The sequence below is a fragment of the Alligator mississippiensis genome, chromosome 5, assembly GCF_030867095.1.
Source record: "Alligator mississippiensis isolate rAllMis1 chromosome 5, rAllMis1, whole genome shotgun sequence".
Lineage (NCBI taxonomy): Eukaryota > Metazoa > Chordata > Crocodylia > Alligatoridae > Alligator > Alligator mississippiensis.
Genome location: NC_081828.1, coordinates 127,150,627 through 127,172,357, shown reverse-complemented (window position 1 = coordinate 127,172,357; position 21,731 = coordinate 127,150,627). Strand labels below are relative to the sequence as shown.

The window sequence follows — 21,731 nt, the reverse complement described above, 5'->3', positions numbered from 1 at the left end:
ACCTGTACTGTGCGGTAAATGCACATGTGTAGACACGCCCACTATGTACACACACTGGACATGTCTACATGAGACACTAACTGTGCAGTAGCCAAATAATACTGTGCAGTAGCACATCAAAGCAGAAACAGTGCTAATACACTACTGTGCAGTAGCATCACTAAAAAGGTGCTTGCCAGTGCTACTGCACAGTAACTGGTTACTGCACATTTATTTAGTACTTGATTATACAAATACTACATAAAAGCACAGTAACCACTGTGCAGTAATGTCTTGCGTAGATGTACCCACTGTGTACAATCCTTATTTGTGCTGTATGAGAGCCTTAAGTAAATAAAGAGTTGCATAGAGCATCTAAAATATCACTACAAAATATCCTGTATAACAGGGCATGAACCTTTCCTCACAGCATACATGTGGGGACAGCTAGCTAGTGTCCAACTCCCTGTGTTTACACTGTGGCACACATGGAGAAAGGAGTAGATTGCTTATTTTTTGGAGCACAAATGCAAGAAATGCAAATACCTTCAATCTGCTTTAAGAGGGACATATAACTGTGAACTAACGGTAAGGTTCAGCTCAGTTTAGGAAGGTGCTATAGGACTGTTCTTTCATAGCTTTAGTTCAAGACTAGTGTTTTAACCCTTTCGAGAACTATCAATCTCCAACTAGGCTACATAATATGGAAGTTTTCTGTATCGCCAAAGCCATTATTTAGTTTTATTCTCTAGTTAAGGAAAAAATTGGCCATAATAAGAAAAAAGAATATTTTAATTTATAATCCTGCAAAATTGTCTGACATTAGCAATTCTGGAAGCATAGAACCTTTAGTATTCAGATCTAATTATTTTTTAATAAAAACATTTAGATAAAGAAAAATGAATTCTGGATTAGACAGTGAAATGCATCAATTATTAGTCAAGCAGAAGTCATTAGTCATAGCATAGATGAAAGAAATCAAACTTATGTAAGCCCTTATTCAGAGTTGAGATAGACTAATGCAAACAAAAAACACCATGTTAAACAGTGTTCTCTGCTTCTCCACATTTCATGCATGCAGCACGTACAACTCGAAATATCTGTGAGACCTGTCCATTAGTACAACATCAAGTATCAAACTTTCATCTATTAAAAACAATGAGTTAAAGTACCATTTTTGGAAATATTCTGGAAGTCTCTATGATTGCAGAGGTTTCTTCTACGTAAATATAAGTATAGAGATTCTGTCCAGCCTCTGAAAAAATAACAAAACAAAAGGTACTAAATTCATATCATACAAATAAAAACCTAGTTAGCTTTAATGAAAGGGGTTGACACATTCAGCATTAATAAAGAAATATATTAATTGATTTCCCATACACTTTTGGGCATAGGATTTTCTACAACATGAAATACTATCGTAAAAGCAGTGGAACAGCTCTTGGTAGTCTTTGAAAGATTGAACCTACATTTTCCATATTTAGCATGTTTTATTCAGTATGCTCCTGAGCAATGCAAGAAAAGGGAAAATAGACACTGCACTATAATTCACACTACATTGAGTGAATTTCTAATAAATTATGCATTTCAAAATTAAACTAAGTGAAGTATGACTACTTTATTATTAGAGGTCTGTTTAGAGGTTCAAACAGACATTGGGGGGAAGATTCAGCAAAATACAGCAATTGGGAAGCAAACAATAGTTTTAAAAGGTGGACAGAAAAGCCATATAACACAATTAACAGGCTACAGCAGAGCCAACAAGTCATAGGAACTAGTCATGGGTGACCAAAATGTAAAACTGCATTTTTCTGGGTTTATATTCCACTGCCTATTTCAGGATTTAACCTTCTCTTTCATGTAAATGACCAGGAAATAACCATAGGTGCATAGCATAGTAATGAGGTGAGACTAAAGCTTTCAATGAAGTATAATATCCTTTATATTCAATCCTCTGAAGTTCAGGAAGAGTCAAAGAGGGTTTTGAAAAGTTAAAAATTAACTCGATATTTAAATCTTGTATCCTTTGTGTTTCTATTTCTTCTTTGTTCACTTAAAACTTGTTTTCTTTTAAACATGATGACATAAATGGAAAGCTGTATATAGACTGATATAATATATAGTGCCTTTCAAATGGTGCATATTTTTAGCTGTGTTTTCCTGATTCTTCAGCTAGTTGCTCATTGAACCTTCAAGATAACATTTACAAAAAGCAATTACACTGACACGCAAAGTGTCTGGCTGTTCATTAGAGTTGTGGAACAGTAAATAAAAATGAGAAATATTGGCAGGACGTTCATTTCCCAGAGTAATAAATCTTGGACTGACCGATTTGAAGACACGTTGTGTTTGATTAGTTTTCCCCTTTACTTTGCAGCGTAGAGAAAAATAAAAATCCTTCCGAAGCAGAATTGCCCAAAGGAAAGTTGAAAATAAAACTCATTTCCAGAGCCCTGAAAACATTTTAATCCCTACTGGGGCTGTTGATTTTGTGTTTGAACTTATATATGAAGAACTTGGATAAACTAAGTGCCTAGGCTGGAGAATGGCAAACAATGAGCAGTGCAGTTATAAAACCATGATAAGTCTCGAAAGCAAAAAGGATGCTCTACATAGAAACCTGAGATAAAACTGAGCATTAACCACAAGGAAGATTTAATGGTAACATATGAACTTTTTAAAGCCTTCAGTATAGCATATGATGGAAAGCAGACTGGATGCACTGGTTAAAGAATGCAGTATTTAGTTAATGAAGGATGTTGTTATTTGGTAAATAGGGTTTTGAAGAACGTGGATGTTCTGGATTGTTCTGTGCTTTAATTTTCAGAATCATATAAAAAATCATAGTTATTCTGCAAGTTTATTCTCATTATTCAAACTCTGCCCATTCATTTCATTCAGAACTATACTTAAAATTGCAAAACTCAGAATGCTTTTTCTTAAAAATACTGTAGTCTTGATTTTGCAAGTCTCTTTAATATTGTGAAAATAGAAAAGGAAAACAGGGAAAGAAAAAAAGTTTAAGGTAGGACCATGCTGGAAATAAACCCAAAACTTAATTTATTCTATTGCATTCAACAGGAGAAAAAAAAAATTCAGTAAGAAAACAAAAATCCAAAATTTGCAATTTCTTTTAGTTTAAACAGCAATAAAATCCCTAAAAAATAATTTATTTCTAATTAAAAATGTGACCAGCTCTGGAATCCACCCTGAATACCATGAGGATTGGCTAGAAACACATGCATTAATGTATATATCTAGGATAAGGGAGAGAGAGAGTTTTTATGACTTTAAGAAGAGCAGAGGCAGAGCATAGCAATGTTTATATTTTTCCATGCAAGTACTGGATTCTTCTCTCTTAACTTTGCTTTGTATTTTATTTATTGGTCTTCAAGGTATGCTAAAATTTGACGTCAGCCTTCTATTAACTTACCCAATGGTGGAGTTCAGAAATCCAGTGATCCCTGAAAACTGGGGCCAGTCAAGCTCATTGGTAAAAGCCAGTGGAAGATCAGAAAATACTTGCTGAAAGACAATTAAAAAAATTAAAATGTTTTGGTTCCCACAAATAAAACCCCATTTGCAGAATCAAATATTATTCCTAACTTAGAATACTTGCTAATTAGTAGGGCTGTGCGAAACATCAGTTGCAGATTTGATTTAGCAGAGATTTGGCCCGATTCATAGATGTTAGGGTCAGAAGGGACCTCAATAGATCATCGAGTCCGACCCCCTGCATAAGCAGGAAAGAGTGCTGGGTCTAGATGACCCCAGCTAGATGCTCATCTAACCTCCTCTTGAAGACCCCCCAGGGAAGGGGAGATCACCACCTCCCTTGGGAGCCCATTCCAGACCTTGGCCACTCGAACTGTGAAGAAGTTCTTCCTTATGTCCAGTCTAAATCTGCTCTCTACTAGCTTGTGGCCATTGTTTCTTGTAACCCCCGGGGGCGCCTTGGTGAATAAATACTCACCAATTCCCTTCTGTGCCCCCGTGATGAACTTATAGTCAGCCACAAGGTCGCCTCTCAACCTTCTCTTGCGGAGGCTGAAAAGGTCCAGTTTCTCTAGTCTCTCCTCGTAGGGCTTGGTCTGCAGGCCCTTGACCATATGAGTGGCCCTTCTCTGGATCCTCTCCAGGTTATCCGCATCCTTCTTGAAGTGTGGCGTCCAGAATTGCACGCAGTACTCCAACTGCGGTCTGACCAGCGCCCGACAGAGGGGAAGTATCACCTCCTTGGACCTATTCGTCATGCATCTGCTGATGCACGATAAAGTGCCATTGGCTTTTTTGATGGCTTCGTCACACTGCCGACTCATGTTCATCTTGGAGTCCACTAGGACTCCAAGATCCCTTTCCACCTCTGTGCCACCCAGCAGGTCATTCCCTAGGCTGTAGGTGTGCTGGACATTTTTCCTCCCTAGGTGCAGCACTTTGCATTTCTCCTTGTTGAACTGCATTCTGTTGTTTTCTGCCCACTTGTCCAACCTGTCCAGGTCTGCTTGCAGCTGTTCCCTGCCCTCCGGCATGTCCACATCTCCCCATAGCTTTGTGTCATCTGCAAACTTGGACAGAGTACATTTCACTCCCTCGTCCAAGTCACTGATGAAGACATTAAAGAGTATCGGTCCAAGGACCGAGCCCTGTGGGACCCCACTGCCCACACCCTTCCAGGTCGAAACCGATCTATCTACCACGACTCTCTGGGTGCGACCCTCCAGCCAATTCGCCACCCACCGGACTGTGTAGTCATCCAAGTCACAGCCTCTTAACTTGTTCACCAGTATGGGGTGGGATACCGTATCGAAGGCCTTCCTGAAGTCTAAGTATATGACATCCACCCCTCCTCCTGTGTCCAGGCATTTCGTAACCTGGTCATAAAAAGAGACTAGATTGGCCAGGCACGATCTGCCTGCCACGAACCCGTGCTGGTTCCTGTGCTGATTTGGCGGCTGAATCTCCAAATCCAAATCAAATCAGGAGACCCTTTAATGTCTCTGAATCAAATCAGAACCCTCCAAATCGATTCAGAGAGATGCAATGATTCAGACATAGACACAGCTTTAAATGTTTTTTCTACATACCTCAAGGTACCAGGCAGCTTGTGAATGCTGCAATGCTGGGGCAGATAGAACTTCCCATCGAAACTTCAGATTCTGATTCAGCCGAATCAAATTGGGGACAATGATCCAAATCAATTAATCGAATCGCTGTGCCTGATTTGGGCTGAATCCAAATGGAATATGGCCTGTTTTGCACACCCCTACTAATTAGCAATACTATTTTAAACACATGTATTAAAAAGTTGCTATTTATTTGGCAGGCATTTTTTACTCATAATATAGGGAATAACAGTAGAACCAGTAAGTACTTTCAGACTGCTAGAAACATTTTAAGTGCATACCTTCTTTGATTTTGAAGGAGCCCTGCATTATGCATGAGCTGCAGCATAGGCAGCATAGGCAGTACTTACAAGGCCACTGAAATGGCAGATATCTGCTCAGAGCATTGCTTTCTGCACCTGTCTCATGGACTCTTCCAAAAGCAGATCTCCATAGGCTAAACATGAACAGCAGCATGAGGTCATAGATGATTCAACAGGGTATGTCATAATTCAGGGCAGCAGCTTTTTTTTCCTCATTGACAAGATTTGAAGGAATTTGTATTCCTAGGACCTACTCTTAGAAAACTGCTTAAATGAATTTAAGAATTTCCTAGGGCCTGAACCACTTTCCTGAAGATTGTCTCCTGGCACAATGCAGCACCACTTCTTTCTAGAAAAATTGCAATGTGCTAGCTGTGTGGTGAGTAATTTTTCAAATGCTCTTACTATGATAACTTTAACACACCAGTGGTAGAAAGGAGTAATAGACTAGCCCCTGGTAGAAGAGAAGTCCCTAAGCAATATAGACCCACCCATGACAACTTTATGCTGCCTATCAAAAGAGGAGGGTCTGCTAGAGGATGGAGGAGTAGCAGGACAAATGATTAAGCCAGAGCATCTAATAATGGTGCACCAGGGTGTGCTGTGAGTTCAACCCCAATGAAGAAAAATACTTTTATTTATTTGTTATGTGTAGAGGCTAGAAGGAATCATTCCCTTGGTAAGACAGAGGGAATAGGCATCATTCTATGTTAGAGGAGACTAATGATGATGGAAGGAGACAAGGCAGGACATGTGCTTAGCAGGAGAGTTGGGAACACACACATTCTCCTAGCAGCAGGAATAGATGCTAACATGGAACTTGTATGTATAGGCAGGCTTTATATTTTCTCATCCTCTGCTATGATTTATCTCCAGAACCTCTCAGGCTACAGCTCCAATGAAAGCCACTATGCAGATAAAAGCTGCATTGTACATTCAATCTACAGCAGTCTATTCTTTTCCATTTTGATTTGTGAAAGTGTCAAAAATCATGAAAGAGAAGAAAAATGGCTTGGAGAAATCATGCTGTCTCACAAGGACGAGGACAGAGAGTAAATTCCCAGCTTTTACCAGTCTGAGGTACCTTACCAAAGACAAATGTATAAATCCTTTGTGCTTGTACTAAAAACCTATGGATGAAGAAAGTAATAACAAAGGAAGGTCACAACATAAAATCAGGAAACCTATAGGCAGTGTAATCCATTAAATTTATTAGCTTAATTTTCTTTTCAAGCAATTGTGTTTTTCGTCCCCAGAACAATTACTACTATAAACAGCAAGCCTGTGGGTAATTCTTTCTACGGGAGGCTGGGAGGAGTAAATGAAGAGTGGAAGAGTTAAATCTTTCAGTCCTTATATTGCAGTAAATTTTCATTTATATTATTAGGAGTTCTTCCTGCCTGCAGGCTTCAGGCTCTAGCCCTAAGAGGAAGTGGGGGAAGATTGCAGATGAATCCTCCAGTCAAACTATAAGCAGCATAATGTACAACAGATGCCAGTTTACAGCAAGTAATAGCACATTTGACCTACTTACAGTAGATCCGCTTTAGTTACCAAGGTGAAAATGGTTCTGGCTCAATAGCCCATCAGCTGGTCCTCTCTCATTTTTTTTTTAGCAGTCTTTGGGTATAGTTTCCCAATGTGTTCTTTACAGCCTAGATAAGTGTGTGCAAACAGATGCTTGCACAAGGGTTACCCACTCCCTAGTACCATCCTTCCACCAGTTTACACAATGAAATACAGCAGTGAAGGCACTCCAGAGCATCCCCTGCTGCCACTCTCAAGCACGCTAGAGCTAAGAGATCTCCACAATAGCTGATAGGGGGAGGAGAAGGGGAGCAGGGCCTAAGGATAGTTTCACCAATGCATTTCTGGGTTTGGCACATGTAAATTGGAGCAGATTCGCAGGGTCTCTCAACAGTAGGCACCTTTGACAGAGCCCAGGACACTGTGTAGACATGCCCACAATGCCTTGGGAATGGAGCACAAGGAAAAGGGTTTCAGAACATAATTTGACAGGTGACTTGTGAATCTGTGGCCCACAGTATATTTCTTCTAAGAAGTAACACATAGAGAATAAATCAGTAAAGATGACAACATCTAATATCCCTTATCAGTCACAGAGCACACATTAGGTTTAAAAAAAAAAAAAGATGATCACATATATCTTAAAGCAAAATAGACTATAACCAGCTCTATCTTTTTAGGTCCTGTCAACACTGGGCTGGGAGCTGCTTTTTGTTGAGTATGCTTCCTGGTATAATTTTTAAATGGGTTTTAAGGCAAAATGGTTTGATCAGGTCTGCCCATGTTGAAATTTACTTCAGAAGTTACATTTTAAACTACATTTTTATTCAAGATAAAACTGTATTTCACTTCAGCAATACTTAGGGTCAGATTTTTAAAGGTATTTGTGTGTCTAAACATGCAGGTAGATGCCTAGTCAATTTTTCAGTCATTCCAGACCTGGGTTGTACAGCACTGGAGCATGGAAAGTATATTCTAACCTTAAAGCTGCACTCTAGTTTACTCTATGCCAATGGACTCTAGTTTAGGAATATGTCCTACTTGATAGGGCTGTCATAAAAACGGAGGAAAGCACCTATTCTCTTTTGCTGCAGAGAGGACATGGAACAATGGCTAGAAGTTGCAGCAAAGCATGTTTAGGTTGGATATCCAGATAAACTTCTTCACTGTTAGAACAGTGAGGCAGTGGAATAGACTGCCTAGGGAAGTTGTGGACTCTCCATCACAGGACAGGTTCAAGAATAGGCTGGACAGCCACTGGTTGGGGATCATCTAGGCATAGCTTTGCCTATTTTCTACCATAGGTATTTGCTATGCTTCTGGGCTTAATTGGTTGCCCCTGCCTCCCCTCCCTTTTTTTCTGCTATATGTGTCAGGGTTTTTTTAAGCCTTCCCAGAGGGATTGGGTGTTAGCTACATCCAGGACCATCCCTAGTGGGGGTGAATCAGGGTGAATGCCCTGGGCCCTGCACTTTGGGGAGCCCCGTGGAGCCGGGTGGAGCAGCAGCACGGAGCTGGGCAGAGCAGTGGCTCAACATCCAGCCCTTGCTACCCCCGCCCCACTGCCACCGCCAGCGGTGGCAGCTTCTTCGGGGCTGGGATCGGAGTGGGGGTGGGGCTCCTCATGGGCTGATTTGCCCCAGGCCCCATACCCTGTTTGGGTTACCTCTGGCTACATCCAAGGCTGGGGACTTTGACTAGGGTGTGCCAGTGATCCTGCTGGGAGCAAAGCCAGAGGGTCCTGGCTAGAGGATCTTGCCCCTCTGCTCAGGGTCAGACCAATCACCATATTTTGGGTCAAGAAGAAAGTTTACATCCTGGTAAGATTGGTATGGACTGTCATGGGTTTTGCCTTTCTCTGTAGTGGGTGGTGTGGATTTCCACGTGGGATCTCTTGAGCTTATATTGACAACACTTTATAGAAGCTGGACACTGGCTGCTGTGGTTCCCTTGCTTTACCTGTGGCAGGTTAGGGTGCTACGTCTATGTAATTCAGGAATTAACTTCTGTCCTAGGAAGCAGGTGTTAGCAAGGAATGATGGAAAGAATGAGCTAGTCAAAGTCTGAAACTGTTTCCTAGTCTCAAATATTCTAGCCAAGTGTAGTTTTAAAGCAGTGTTTTAGTCTTGTAAGTAGCTTACTATGGTAAAGTAGCCTCTACTATTTTGGGAAATTTAAGGAACCACTCACATGTTCCAAACCCAGAAATACACTCAGTGCTGAGGCCACTTTAGGGCACAGCTCTACAGCCTGTTCTCACCTCAGTCTCTATTGTACTTGAGAAAGATGATTTGAATGGCCTCACTGCTGTGTTTCTACAGGGCTCCATGAAGCTGTGGTACAAACATATCACAGCATGCAAGTTGGAACAGTGATACTTCTACCACATGAGCAGTCAAACAAGGAGCTGTTTTGTGAATTACAAAACCGATGAAATCAAATTAAGCTCAACTGAACTGCTTGTTCTCTGTGGGGGAACTTTTACAAAGTGAGGACACACATGTGTGGTGAGCACCTAGACCAGAGAATCATATAGAAGTAGGGCTGGAAGGGACCTCCAGAGGTCATCTAGTCCAACCCCCTGCCTGAGACAGGATCATCTCTATCCAAACCATCCTATACAACCCACAATCTAGACTATACATGAGATTACCATCAACCCTGGCACAACCCAGACCTAACACCCAAGCTGGCCACAGGTAAAGCAGTGGAACCAAGGTAGCCATCCTCCTGCTTCTATGAAATGTTGTCAATATACGCTCAAGAGATCCTGGGTAGAGGGCCATGTCCCCCCACTTCAGAAGAAGGGAAACTCCCCCACAGTCCATACCAATCTGACTACAATTATTTCCTGACCCCAAATGTGGCAATCTGTCTCACCCTGGATCATCTCATTGTTTGAAAATGTCTCTGTGTCTACCAAAGTATTTACTACACTAAGCATGATGGCTGAGATTTCTGAAGTTCTCTAAGGGACTTGGCCTCAGACATGCAACTCTAATTCAGTTTAATGGGAATTGGGCACTTGATTGTAATGAGAACTGGCTGTTCAGGTCCCCTAGGCAGCTTTGATCGTCTCAGCCAGTATTTCTAGCCTAACTGTACAAATAAGTAATTTGAAGACCCAACTTCTTTACTGCTCTATCCTTTCTAATTTGCAAAACTGCAGAGACATGGGCTATGAAATTAGAAAAATAAAAAATCCTATTTGTCAATATAACAGCAGCTCCAGGACCAAAATATTTGCTCATAAAAATCTCCTTGGACTTTCCCAGACTTGCGAGTGAAGCTGGATCATGAATATTCAATTTCAGTAAACACAGAACCTCTTCCAGTTCCCACTGACGTCAGCAGACAGATAGCCATTAACTTCAGAGGTGCAGAGGCAGGCTTAGGGCAAAGACTTCAGGCTATATTTTCATGTCAAGATGTATGCATTAGAAAGTGAGTAAAAAACATCTTCCATATGAAACGTATAATGTGAACAAATTATTGTATTTACAAACCAGAACCTCCTCTGCTGTTACATAAATAGGTTTTACTTTCTCACTGCTAATTTAAGGACTTATTTTGACTTTGGTTAGACCATCAAATCAAAATCCACTGAGTTCAAGATCACTTATTTTCAATTCTACTCTAAAAAGGGGTGCTACCAACATTTTAAAACAGGATGACACAGTGACTTTACTGCCAAAGGAAAACATCTCTAAAAGGGAATTCAGCGGTAATTTCTTACCACACAGACATTATAAAAGGAATGCCCTTTGGAAGTCAATTTTAAGCTGAAGGACAGAGCAGCAGGAGGGCAACATTCCCTGGTACACATGACATTTTTTAATTCTACATTAACAAAAATCATAATTTTCAGCTTTGTTTAACCCTATAAACAAATCTCTGTGCTGAAAACTTTACACTTTAATGTCAGAGAGAGAAAGAGAGATCACAAATTTTGGAAACTGTGTTTTGAGCTAAAATTGTGTTCCAACCAAATCTATATTATACCTCAGCAGGGGAATTAACAACAGGCAAACTTGGTAAAACAAAACAAAACAAAACAAAACAAAACAAAAATAGTGATGAGAGTGAAGCTGAACCTCAAAGTTAAGTACAGACAGTCAAGAAGTCAGAGGCTGAATCAATTCGATTTTCCCAGGTTTCTCTGAGCTACGTAGATTGAAGCAAGCTGATGTTAACTCAGTTGAGTCTGATACTATATTCATCCAGGTCTATCTTAAACTGTTTTGGGCTGTTTTGAAACTGGTTTATGTGAACTGAACTTCTTTTCCGTTACAGGTTTAAACTGGTTTCCATTCACTTAAACTGGTTTATGTGTAATGTCTGTCCCGTTACTAACCCTTCTCTTTCCTGTCAAAACCTTTCCATGTGAATGTGGTGTTTAGGGTCTGGGGATTTAAGGGAACTGTGATGGGACAGACAGGTGGCTGAACCACTCTTTGCAGCCTCTCCCTCTGCAAAATACGGAAGAATTCAGTGATGCACCCAGAATTTTTTTTGTTTTATTGCTTCTCATATCCAAATATTCTCATAGTGGATATTATGTCTCAGTGGGTGCGCCTACATGTTCATCAATCTGCTGTAGTTATTGCACATTAAGTTTATTACTTGCATAACTAATTACTAAATCAATGTGCAGTAAGTGGTGCTACTGCGCAGTACTATTGGCACATGGCTTTTCAGTGATGCTAACTGCACAGTGACGCTATTGTGCAGTACCATATTAGCCTCGGTTTTGCCCTGTACACTACTGTGCAGTATTAGGCAGTAGCACAATTAGCATCTCGTGTAGGCGCATCAAATGACTGGTGTAGAGGCGTTAAAATCAAAGATGTATAAGTGACACTATAGCATATGTAACATCTGCTCAATAGTTACATATGCCGGCCCCTTCCCACCACATAATACAGTGGAATTCCTGAAGATTTTTACCACCTCCATTTGTTCCTCCCGACTGCTTGTGTGCGGGAGGACATGCTCTAAGCCAGAGAATTTTTAAACATTTTCAGATTTGGATGCCTAACAGTAGATCTGAACCATACTTAGACAACTAACTAAACAGGTTTATTTTTCAGAGATGTGGATTTTTGAACTCAGATGGACTGTGGATGCTCACCATCTCTGAAAAAAAAAATCAGGCTCCTTTATAGATGTGGAAATTAAGAAGTTCTTCCCGTGTTGTTTAACATTTCTATTAATGATATGGATACAGGAAGAGAGAGTTTATTGATCAAGTGTGCAGATGATAAACCTAGGAGAGCGTGTGAACACTTTGGAGGACAGGATTAGAATTCAACAAGATTTTGACAAATTAGAAAACTGGGTTGTAGAAAACAGGACAAAATTTAACAAATGTAGGATGCTATACAAAAGGAAGAAAAAACAAATACACATGTACAGAATAAGAGATAACTAGCTAAGCCAGCGATTCTCAACCAAGGTGGCAGGGCACCTTGAGGTACCACCAGGTAGGATACTATGAGGTGCAAGGAGATAAGCACATAAACCGGGCTCAGGTCTGACAATCTACCTGGACAACCTCCCACCCCCACTGCCCACCCTCTGTGTAGGGAGATAAGCACTGTAATTTCTAAATTATTTTTAAAAAATTGAGTGCCCTTGAACTCACAAAAGTTATGGAGGAGTGCCTCGGGTCCAGGGAGAGGTGCCTTGAGTCCAAAAAAGTTGAGAACCACTGAGCTAGGCTGTAGCTTTTTTAAGAAAGATCTGGGGTTATTATGGTGGATTACAAACTCAGCATGAATCATCAATGTGATGTCACTGCAGAAAAAGCAAATGCAATTCACAAAAATATTCAGCAGCAGATCCAGGAATAGGGCAATAAAGCAGGTCGCCCCACTTTGGCCATGGTGTACATGTGCTGTGAGCTCTGAGCTTCCTGCCTGGCTCCTACCAGAACAGGAGTGCAGGCTCCCACCAGAGCTCCAGATGAACTCTGAGCTCACCAGGTAATTTGGATGGGGTCTGGCCAGTGCCTTTACTTTTGTGTGGCTCTGGAGCTCAGGGGATGAACACTGCTGCTGTTCACTTTTCCTCTCCTTCCTCATCTCCATTGAATTCAGCAGCAGCAGAAAGGAAAGGATGAGTGGCAGTGGCAGCCCTCACCCACTAGGCTTTGCAGATGCGTGAAAACAGGGGCTCTGGCCAGATCCTGTGCTGAAGCAGGGTATGACACAGCCGAAGTGTGGTGTGACTGCACCATCACATCCCCTCTGGATCAGACCCTGGAAATCATGCATGTGAAACATAGGAGGTGATAGCACCACTCTACTCAGTGCTGGTCAGGCGTCAGCGCCACGTCCAGTGCTGGGCGCCATGTTTTAAAATGAATCTAGAGACAATGGAGAGGATCCAAGGGCAAGCAACAAAGAGGATGAAATGGCATGCAAGCCATTTGAGAACAGGTTGAGAGGACTAGGTATGCTTAGTTGAGAGAAAAGGAGATTAAGGAGGGGATGTGAGAACAGTTTCCTAATATATTTGAATGGCTGCTTGTCACAAAAGGCAGAACGCACAGTGATACGTTTAAACTGAAATTAACCAAATTTAATCTCAGAAAAGCCTTCTTCCTAACTGTGGGAACTATAGGGCAATGGAACAAAACTGCCTAAAAAAGCTGTAGCATCTTGTTTGCTGGAGGTTTTCAGAAAAAAAAAGAGGTGGGACAGATATCTGTCTGGGCTTGATTAGGAACAGCTTATCCTTCAGAGAGTTTGTCTAAATCAATGGTTCTCAAACTTTTCAGACTCAAGACACTCCTCATTAGACTTGAGGCATCCCTTCAGAAACTGCCAGTTCTCGGTTTGTACTTGTTTTTTTACTGCAGAAAAAACCAGAACAATTCTTCTGTCACAGAGAGCTCAGAAAGACCACAACACATCAAAACACTTTTAAACGCTACAAAATCCTGTTTGAAATCTCTGGGTTTATCCTGCAAACCAAGTTTGCACACCTGGCAGTGCTAACATTACATGACACCCTTGAAAAGATCTCAAGGCACCCCAGGGTACCATGGCCCCTGGTTGGGAATTACTGGTCTAGATGACCCCTGAGGTTCCTTCTAATGCTATGATTGTATCATTTAAATGAGAGATATCAAACTCACCCAGTCCTGGATCCGGACAATGGAGATTCTTTCCATGCTGGATCCGTGGGCTAGCAGCAGCTGTGCTGGGTCTGTGTTCGGGTGATGCAGTTCCTGGGGCCTGCCATTGATGGGCAAGCCAATCAGGATCCAAGGATCCCAAATTCTGCTGCAGGCCACCCCAACCCTACTTTTGGTAGCCCACTGGACTACCGGTAGACCTTTTGGAATGGTTCCCCCATGCAGTTGCAGCCTGTAGGCCACATGTTTGATGCCGATGCCCTCTCTACATGTTACAAGTATTACACAATTAAGTAGTTAACTGTGCAATTACCTTGAGACCAGCTAAACATGTAAAGTAGCTATCATGCCATAAAAAGCTCCATAAAGTTAAACCTCAAAAATGTGTACTACCTTTACAGCTGGTTGGCATCCCAGCAATTTGCACATGTAGCAGGGTCTCCCTTGAGGCTAGGAGCCCCATCAGCTGACAGGATTCCCTGCCACAGGCTTGTACCATGCTCAGGCAGGGCTGTGAGTCTCGCAGTTGAGCACTCCACAGCTGCCAGGACTCAGAGTCAGCAGCTGTGTATGCTGAGTTCCCACAGTGAACCTCCCACAGTGAGCAGCCATGGGGTGCTGCTGTGATTCCCCAATCCTGGGGGTGCATGGAGCCCCTGAGGCTGGAAGATGCAGCTACCCCATTCTCCCAGCCTTGGGGGTACATAATCCAAGGCTGGGAGCCTCTCAGCCAAGGGGGCTCCCAGCTACAGAAGCTGGCATCTTGCTGGCGCAGGGGGAGCTTGGGATTAGGCCTCCCCTGCACTGGGGATAAGACGTGATGGGATCTAAAGCAGGATCCTGCAGTTGTGCCTTCTGCCATGCATGTGTGGCATGGCAGGAGATGCGATTGTGTGGATCATGCATTAGATCCCATTGCACCTTTACTTGCACATGTAAAGGGCCCTGATTTACATATCTAAATTTAGGTTTGGAAATATGGGCCTCATTATTTATGCTTCTCATGCTCAAATTATCAAAACTGAAACCTGAGAATTCTTAAAGAAGAAGATTTGATCATGATCTTCAAAGTGCATCCTGGCAGCTCCTTCATATGGTAGATTAGGGACAGTTAGCAAAACCAGGCACAAGACTCAATCTTCAGAGTCTCTTTACTGAACTCCCAACAGCTCTCCTCTTTTCTAATCCAATTAGCTCTAAAACATCAATTAATAATCTCTAGTGCGATGTTACCAATTAATTGGAGGGCCGGTGGAGTTTTTATAGCACATAAGCTTTATCTTTTAATAAATTTGAAAAAGCAGCTTATTTTTTCCTCTTAAAATATAAATGTTCTCCAAAAATAATTTCCTCTTTGGATTTCCATGTAATTGACTGCTTTGTTGAGATAACAATGAAGGTGGGTCAGAAATATTTTGTTGAAGCAATTTTTTATTGTAAAAAACTGTTTCAATAAAACCAAATCTTTTTTGCGGAATCATAGAATTTATTTACAACTACTACTAGTATGTATGAAATAAAATAAAAACAACAGAAAATGAAAAAGCCAAGGTAAAACGAAATTCAAAACAAATTTTAAAGCTACTAAGAGGAAATATCAGGTTCCTAAAGGAAAGTTTTCCAACATCAAAATATTTTGGAAAGTCTATTTTATATCAAATTTTGAAAATATGCATTATGCTTCCTATTCAGGATGAAAAACAAATTTCAAAATGTAAACATTCCTGTGAAATGGAAATTCAGCATTTCCACCATCTCTAGAAATGTGTAGTGGGCTAGCTTTTTGGTTAACTTTGTTTTGAGAGAAGAGTTGAAAGAATTAAAGTGTGAGTAAGTAGGGTTGTGCAAAGTGGGACCTATTCAATTCGGATTTGGCCCGAATCAGGGACAGTGATTCAATTCATTGCTTTGGATCCCTGTCCCTGATTTGATTTGGCCAAATCTGAATCTGAAGATTCGATGCTGATTTGGAGAATCAGCAATTTGAATATACACACAGCTTTAAAAGTTTTTTCTACATACCTCGAGGCACCAGCGTGGCTTGTGAACACTGCGACGTTGGGGCAGATGGAGCGTCCCACAGGAGTGCGAGGCCCCACCCCCCATGCTTGTCAGCAAACCCAGGTTCACTGGGGAGTGTGCAGGGAGGCCCCCCTGAGCTCCCCTGGTTCAGCGATTGGCTATGGGGGGACTCTGGGTGCCCGCCAGATCCAGGAGACACCAGTCGCTGAGCTGGGCGGGGTGGGGTGGGGGGCTCTGCAAACTCACTGGAGGACCCAGAAGTGGACCAGAAGTGCTTCTGGTCCACTTCTGGGTCTGCTGCTGATCGTGCTGGGGAGCCCCCTGCGCTCCTGTGGGACACTCCGTCTGCCTCAGCATTGCAGCCTTCACCAGCCACCTGGTACCTAGAGGTATGTAGAAAAAACATTTAAAGCTGTGTCTATGTCCAAATCTCTGAATCATTCCAAATCTCCCCAAAATGATTCAGAGGGCTCCGATTCGATTTGGAGAGATTAAAGGGTCCGCTGATTCAATTTGGATTGAGATTCGGCCACCGAATTGGGCTGATTCTTCACCAAATAGAATCGAATCTCCGCCGAATCGAATCAGGGACCGAAGCTTTGCACAGCCTTAGTAAGTAGGCCTGTGGTACAGAGAGATAAGTGCTAAGGTGTGAAAGCTAATTTTTCTACTAGAGGCCTAAATTCAAGTTCTAGCTGTGGTTTCAATTACGGATGTATAAGGATTAATTTTTCCTTGTTTACAACACAATAGCTGCTGAAGAAAAACTCAATTGGAAAAGCATAGGGATTCTTAGGTTAAGATTTAATCTGTTTTTTAAAAATGAACTGTTATGGAAGAAGATGCACAGTACAGTACTTGAACTCACTCTCACTAATTCAAGATAATGTTATAGTGCTTAATTTTCACATGCACTAACAATCTGAAATTTTAAAAATTCACTTGTGCTGTCAGGACAAATAGTTAGTGTAGAAAAATTGTTTTACAAAATGCCTGGGTAGCAAAGGACATGTTCTTTGGCTTTAATTCTCTCTCTCCTTTTTCCCCCACATCCATCTAATAGTTTCTCTAAATTAGAGATGCTAACCTCTTCTGGCGCCGTGGGTTAGATGAGTAGCATGGGGCTTATCTGTGGGCTGGATTGGGCCCAAGGACCCACTCCTTGTCTCATTCTGTAGGCTGGAACTGGCCTGTGGATGCCCCCACGCCATGGGTATACATCTGTGTGGGTCTGATCAGATGCAGTGGCAGCACTGGGGGGCAGATGCCAGGGCTCCACAAGCCATTTGATACCCCTGCTCTAAATGATACAAACATAATACTTTTCTTGTATATGTTTTCAAACAGGACTCATATTTAAATATGTACATTAAGATGTTTAAAAAGAGTACCCTACATAGTCTCCAAAGTACATCAGTTCATCTTCATAACCTTCAGGCATAGCAGGAAAATTGTTATTATCCCCATTTGACAGATAGCCAGGATTAGTCCTCAGAAATTCTTTGTGTATTATGATCAATATATGTACTTATGACCAATTAAATACAATTATTTAGTGCTGAAGTTTGTGTAAAGTTGTTTGACTGCACTTAGTATTCAATGTTCTGTAAAACTGTTTTAATATTTGACAGCCATAATTGCCCAAGTCTGTAGGAGAGTTTCCATTGAGTAGAGTGATAGAGAAGTTTAGGTCTGTTATTATCTTCCTATAACCATGTACCTCCTATAGCCATCACACACATGCTGTGAGACCATAAAGTGCCACTGAAATAAAATAATAATTTTACACTCATTTTACACTGGGGAAAATACTAGGACTATGCAAAACTTTGGATGCTGATTCGATTCAGAGGAGATTTGGCCCGATTTGGTGGCCAAATCTCCAAATCCAAATTGAATCAGGGGGCCATTTAAAAGGTCCGAATCGATTTGAAGCCCTCTGAATCGATTTGGAAAAGATTTGGAGAGCTTTGGTGATTCAGACAGTCCCTGGTGGCTGCAGCAGGGAGCTGGACCCAGACTCCAAGCTGGTAAGTAGGGGGTGGATGGGGGGGGGGGGCTGGCCCTCCGCACAGTGCAGGGCAGTGAGAGGCAGTGGGGATTACCACCCTGCCTGGCAGGAGCTGGTGAATGGGGGCTTTTTTTGTTTTTTTTTTAAAGGGCTGGGAGCTGGGGCAGGCAGGGCAGCTGTGGGAGAGTAGGTGGGGGTCAGGGGGCTCATGGCAGAGCCCCCTACGTGGCTTGGGGCTGTGTGGGGCAGTGGGGAGCACCCCCACCTGGCAGAAACTGGTGAGTGGGGGCTTTTTTTCCTTCGAAAAGCTGGGAGCTGGAGTTGGGTAGGGTAGCCATTGACAGCGGGCAGGGGATGGGCCTACGTGATTCAGAGATTCGTCTGACTTGGAAGCAGCTGAATCTCTGAATCAGATTTGGCCGAACTGATTTGAGACAGTGATTTGAATCACCAAATCAAATCACTGTCCCCCGAATTGGTTGAATCTGAATCTGAAGAGAATACTAGCTGCTTCGCACAGGCCTAGAAAATACCTACGTGGTATAAAGGGCAACAGAAATTTAAGTCCTCTGGTACAAATCAGCATGTTCAGACCTTTAAAAGTCTGACTGGAGAATTTGGATGTTATCGTTAATAGAACACACACACTTAATAATGAGGGACAATGCATGAACATGTGGCCATCTTACTAGCTTGCACCGAGGGCAAGAGCCTGCTGTGATAAGCTAATGAAGTTTTTCCTCTGCTCTGGGAGGTAAGCATCTGGTGTATCTGATATGACCCATGGTATCTCTCTATATATAAATGTGTGTCTGAGTCTTTTTATTTTTGGAGAACTATTTTATTTACCTTCTAAAATTCCACTCTAAGTGGAGAATACTGATGCCACAAGTCCTATTATTTCAAAAAATATATTCCAAAGGAAGGCAATGCTTAGGAAAAGTGTGACTGGAACCATGACATCTCTGCTCTTAGCAATCTCCTGATATGTCCCTGAATCCTAACCTGAGAAACCACTTCTCTAGATTAAAAATTGATCATTCAGTGTCTATATCTATTCAGTCCTTGAGCTCTCTAACTAGCATACCAGTTGGTATTCAGTGATGACAATATTTGTCACTTAAGCACTACAGAGACTATCAGGTTTTTATTCATATGGAGGTCGCTGAACAGCTATCTAACAGTAACAACTTTCAGTCCCAACCCAGCTAATGTGCATTCAAACCACTGGTCTACAAATGAAAACTTCCATATCCTATTATTGGTCCCTTGACCCATCTAATCAAGGATTCAAGAACAGATCAATCATTTTTAAGCCCAATGCTCAAGAGTTTCAATACCGTGTAAGAATCAGGAAGCATCAGTAAGGCAGAATAGATTAGGACATCAGCAATAGCAGGTGTACTTCACAGCTGATTGCTGCTGGCTGAATGCCTGCTTGCCACTAGGAGACCACAATTAGCACCCAGTGAAGGATGTGAAGATAAGATGTATTCAGCTCCCTCTATCAACCTCTCATGAAGGTCACATTGTGACTGAAGGGAAAGGCAGCAGGCAGACTGCCTCAGAGCCAGGAACCAATTTGACACAGAAGGTCATATGTTGGAAGGTACATAAAAAGCCACTGTGGTTTCAGCATGCCTCTCCTCTCAGTTTCTCCAGTCATCACCAGTGAATGAGCTGGGAGTCACTCTTAGACAATACTGGCATTTGTATCATCTGTGTTACAGAGCCTTGTGGTTGTACTGCTTGTGGGAAGCCCAAAGTAATATAAGCATTGCTGGCAGCTGACTGAGTAACACAGCTCATCACACTGCCACCAGTGAAAAAGAGAGATCCAGGAAAGGGAAAAAAATTATACTGGTTAAATTATACTTGCCCTGCACTAGCTGTTGAAACTGTTTTGTGTATCCAGTCCTACCCTGTGGTAGGTGGAAGCTTAACTGTCGTGGCTTAGTTTTGGTTCATTCAAAGGTTGGGTTGCCTAGTTTAGATTCCACTTACTGCAGGATAGGAGCAGACACATGAAACAGTTATTCCAGAGTGGTTGACATACTATAAGCTCCACCCCATCCCACGCCTCTTCACTTGAGATCACTAAAACTAGACTAACTGTACCCTGACAGTGATAACATGGAAGCTACAAATATATCTGTTTGATTCTGGTGAGAGACACCCCTCTTTGTCTTCAGAAAGGATACAGAATAGGTGCCACAAGAGCAAGAATGTTAAGGAATATTCATAGCGTGGGGAAACTAAAAGGGAGAGCCTGGTAAGGACTAGGTTTGGACTAAAAAGAGAAGGGGAGGAACTGTCTGTTTTACGGGCGAGAGCCTGGAATGGCTGTGGGGGGACCTGAAACATGGAGAGTTCCTCAGTTTTAGAGCATGAGTCTCAGGCTTTGGACACACGTACTTCTGTAGCACTATATAAACTTTTATAGCACTACAGAAAGCAAGTGGTATATGTAGGCTACTTGTGCTACAAAGACAGTGGATCTGCCACAACAGAGTTTGGGTTTCAAACAGGAACTTTTTATAGCGCCATATGTAAGGTGCATGGTTATATAGGATCACAGGCATAGGTGACACGTAGGGGGGGCATGGGGTGGCACGTGACCTCCCTGAGATTGGCCCTCACTGGCTGGGGAGTGGGGAGTGCCAGCGGCACTTCCAGTGTTGCTACTGGTGCTTCCAGGGTTGGCGATTAGCCGCTGGGGGACCGCTCCCCGAAGTTGGTGGTCAGCCGCTGGTGCCCCCCCCCCCCGAGGCAGGAGGCACCAGTCGCCCATGAACAGGAAAGTAGGGCTGGAAGGGACCTCATGAGGTCATTTACTCCAACTCCCTGATTAAACCATCCCAGCCAAATGTCTGCCTAACTTGCTCTTGAAAACATCCAAGGATGGAGATGCCACAATTTCTCTAGGAAGCATGTTCCTATGCGTGGCCACCCTCATAGTCAGAAAATTCCTCCTAATGTCCAATCTAAATTTCCCCTGCTGCACTTTGAAACCATTAGCCCTGTCCCCTACAGTCATGAATGATGCATGCCCCCGGAGGCTGGGGGGCCATGGCGGTGGCGAGTGGGGAGCTTCCACAGGCGGCCGCAGCGGTGTTGGTGGCAGCATGCACCCACTACTCATCGCCAATGCCTACAGTCATGGAGAAAAGCCCATCTCCATCCTCTCCTGTAATCACCTCAGGTATCTGAAGACTGTTACCAAACCTCACCTCAGTTGTAGCATTACAGGGGGTCTCTCAGACTCCCTGTACTCCAGAGGGCTCTGCTGTCCTTCACACCTCTCCAGCCTGTGGGGAGCAGGCTTGCAGAGCAGAGCTTTGACAGCTGCTACAGCAGGACAGATACCCAGGCCCAGGACAGCAGCTGTGGCTGGCAGGCGCAGACCCCTGATTGATGCTTGTGGGGATGGTGTGACTGAAGACATCATGCCCTGTTTCCATTATTCGCCCAGGGGCTGCCTCTGCCATCACTGCCTCCAGCTGATGCCTGTGGCAGCTTCTCTGCCAAGTCTTACCACCCTTTGGCTGGAAAGGCTGCTTTGGAGGCATCTATGTTGCACTCCAGCCAGGGGCAGGGTGCACGTGTGCATAACTCCATAGTGTTCT

At 42.7% G+C, this 21,731-nt stretch overlaps 1 protein-coding gene across 2 annotated transcripts in view; it reads right to left on the bottom strand.

The window, feature by feature from the left end:
- Positions 1 to 21,731, bottom strand: part of AOAH (acyloxyacyl hydrolase) — a 173,102-nt gene that overhangs the window by 62,864 nt on the left and 88,507 nt on the right. For both annotated transcript variants that reach the window (XM_006275476.3, XM_019483408.2), the window contains exons 13-14: positions 3,413 to 3,504; positions 1,152 to 1,234 (exon numbers count right to left, since the gene is read on the bottom strand). In XM_006275476.3, coding sequence (XP_006275538.2) covers positions 1,152 to 1,234; positions 3,413 to 3,504 — 175 coding nt within the window. The remainder of the gene's footprint in view (positions 1 to 1,151; positions 1,235 to 3,412; positions 3,505 to 21,731) is intronic.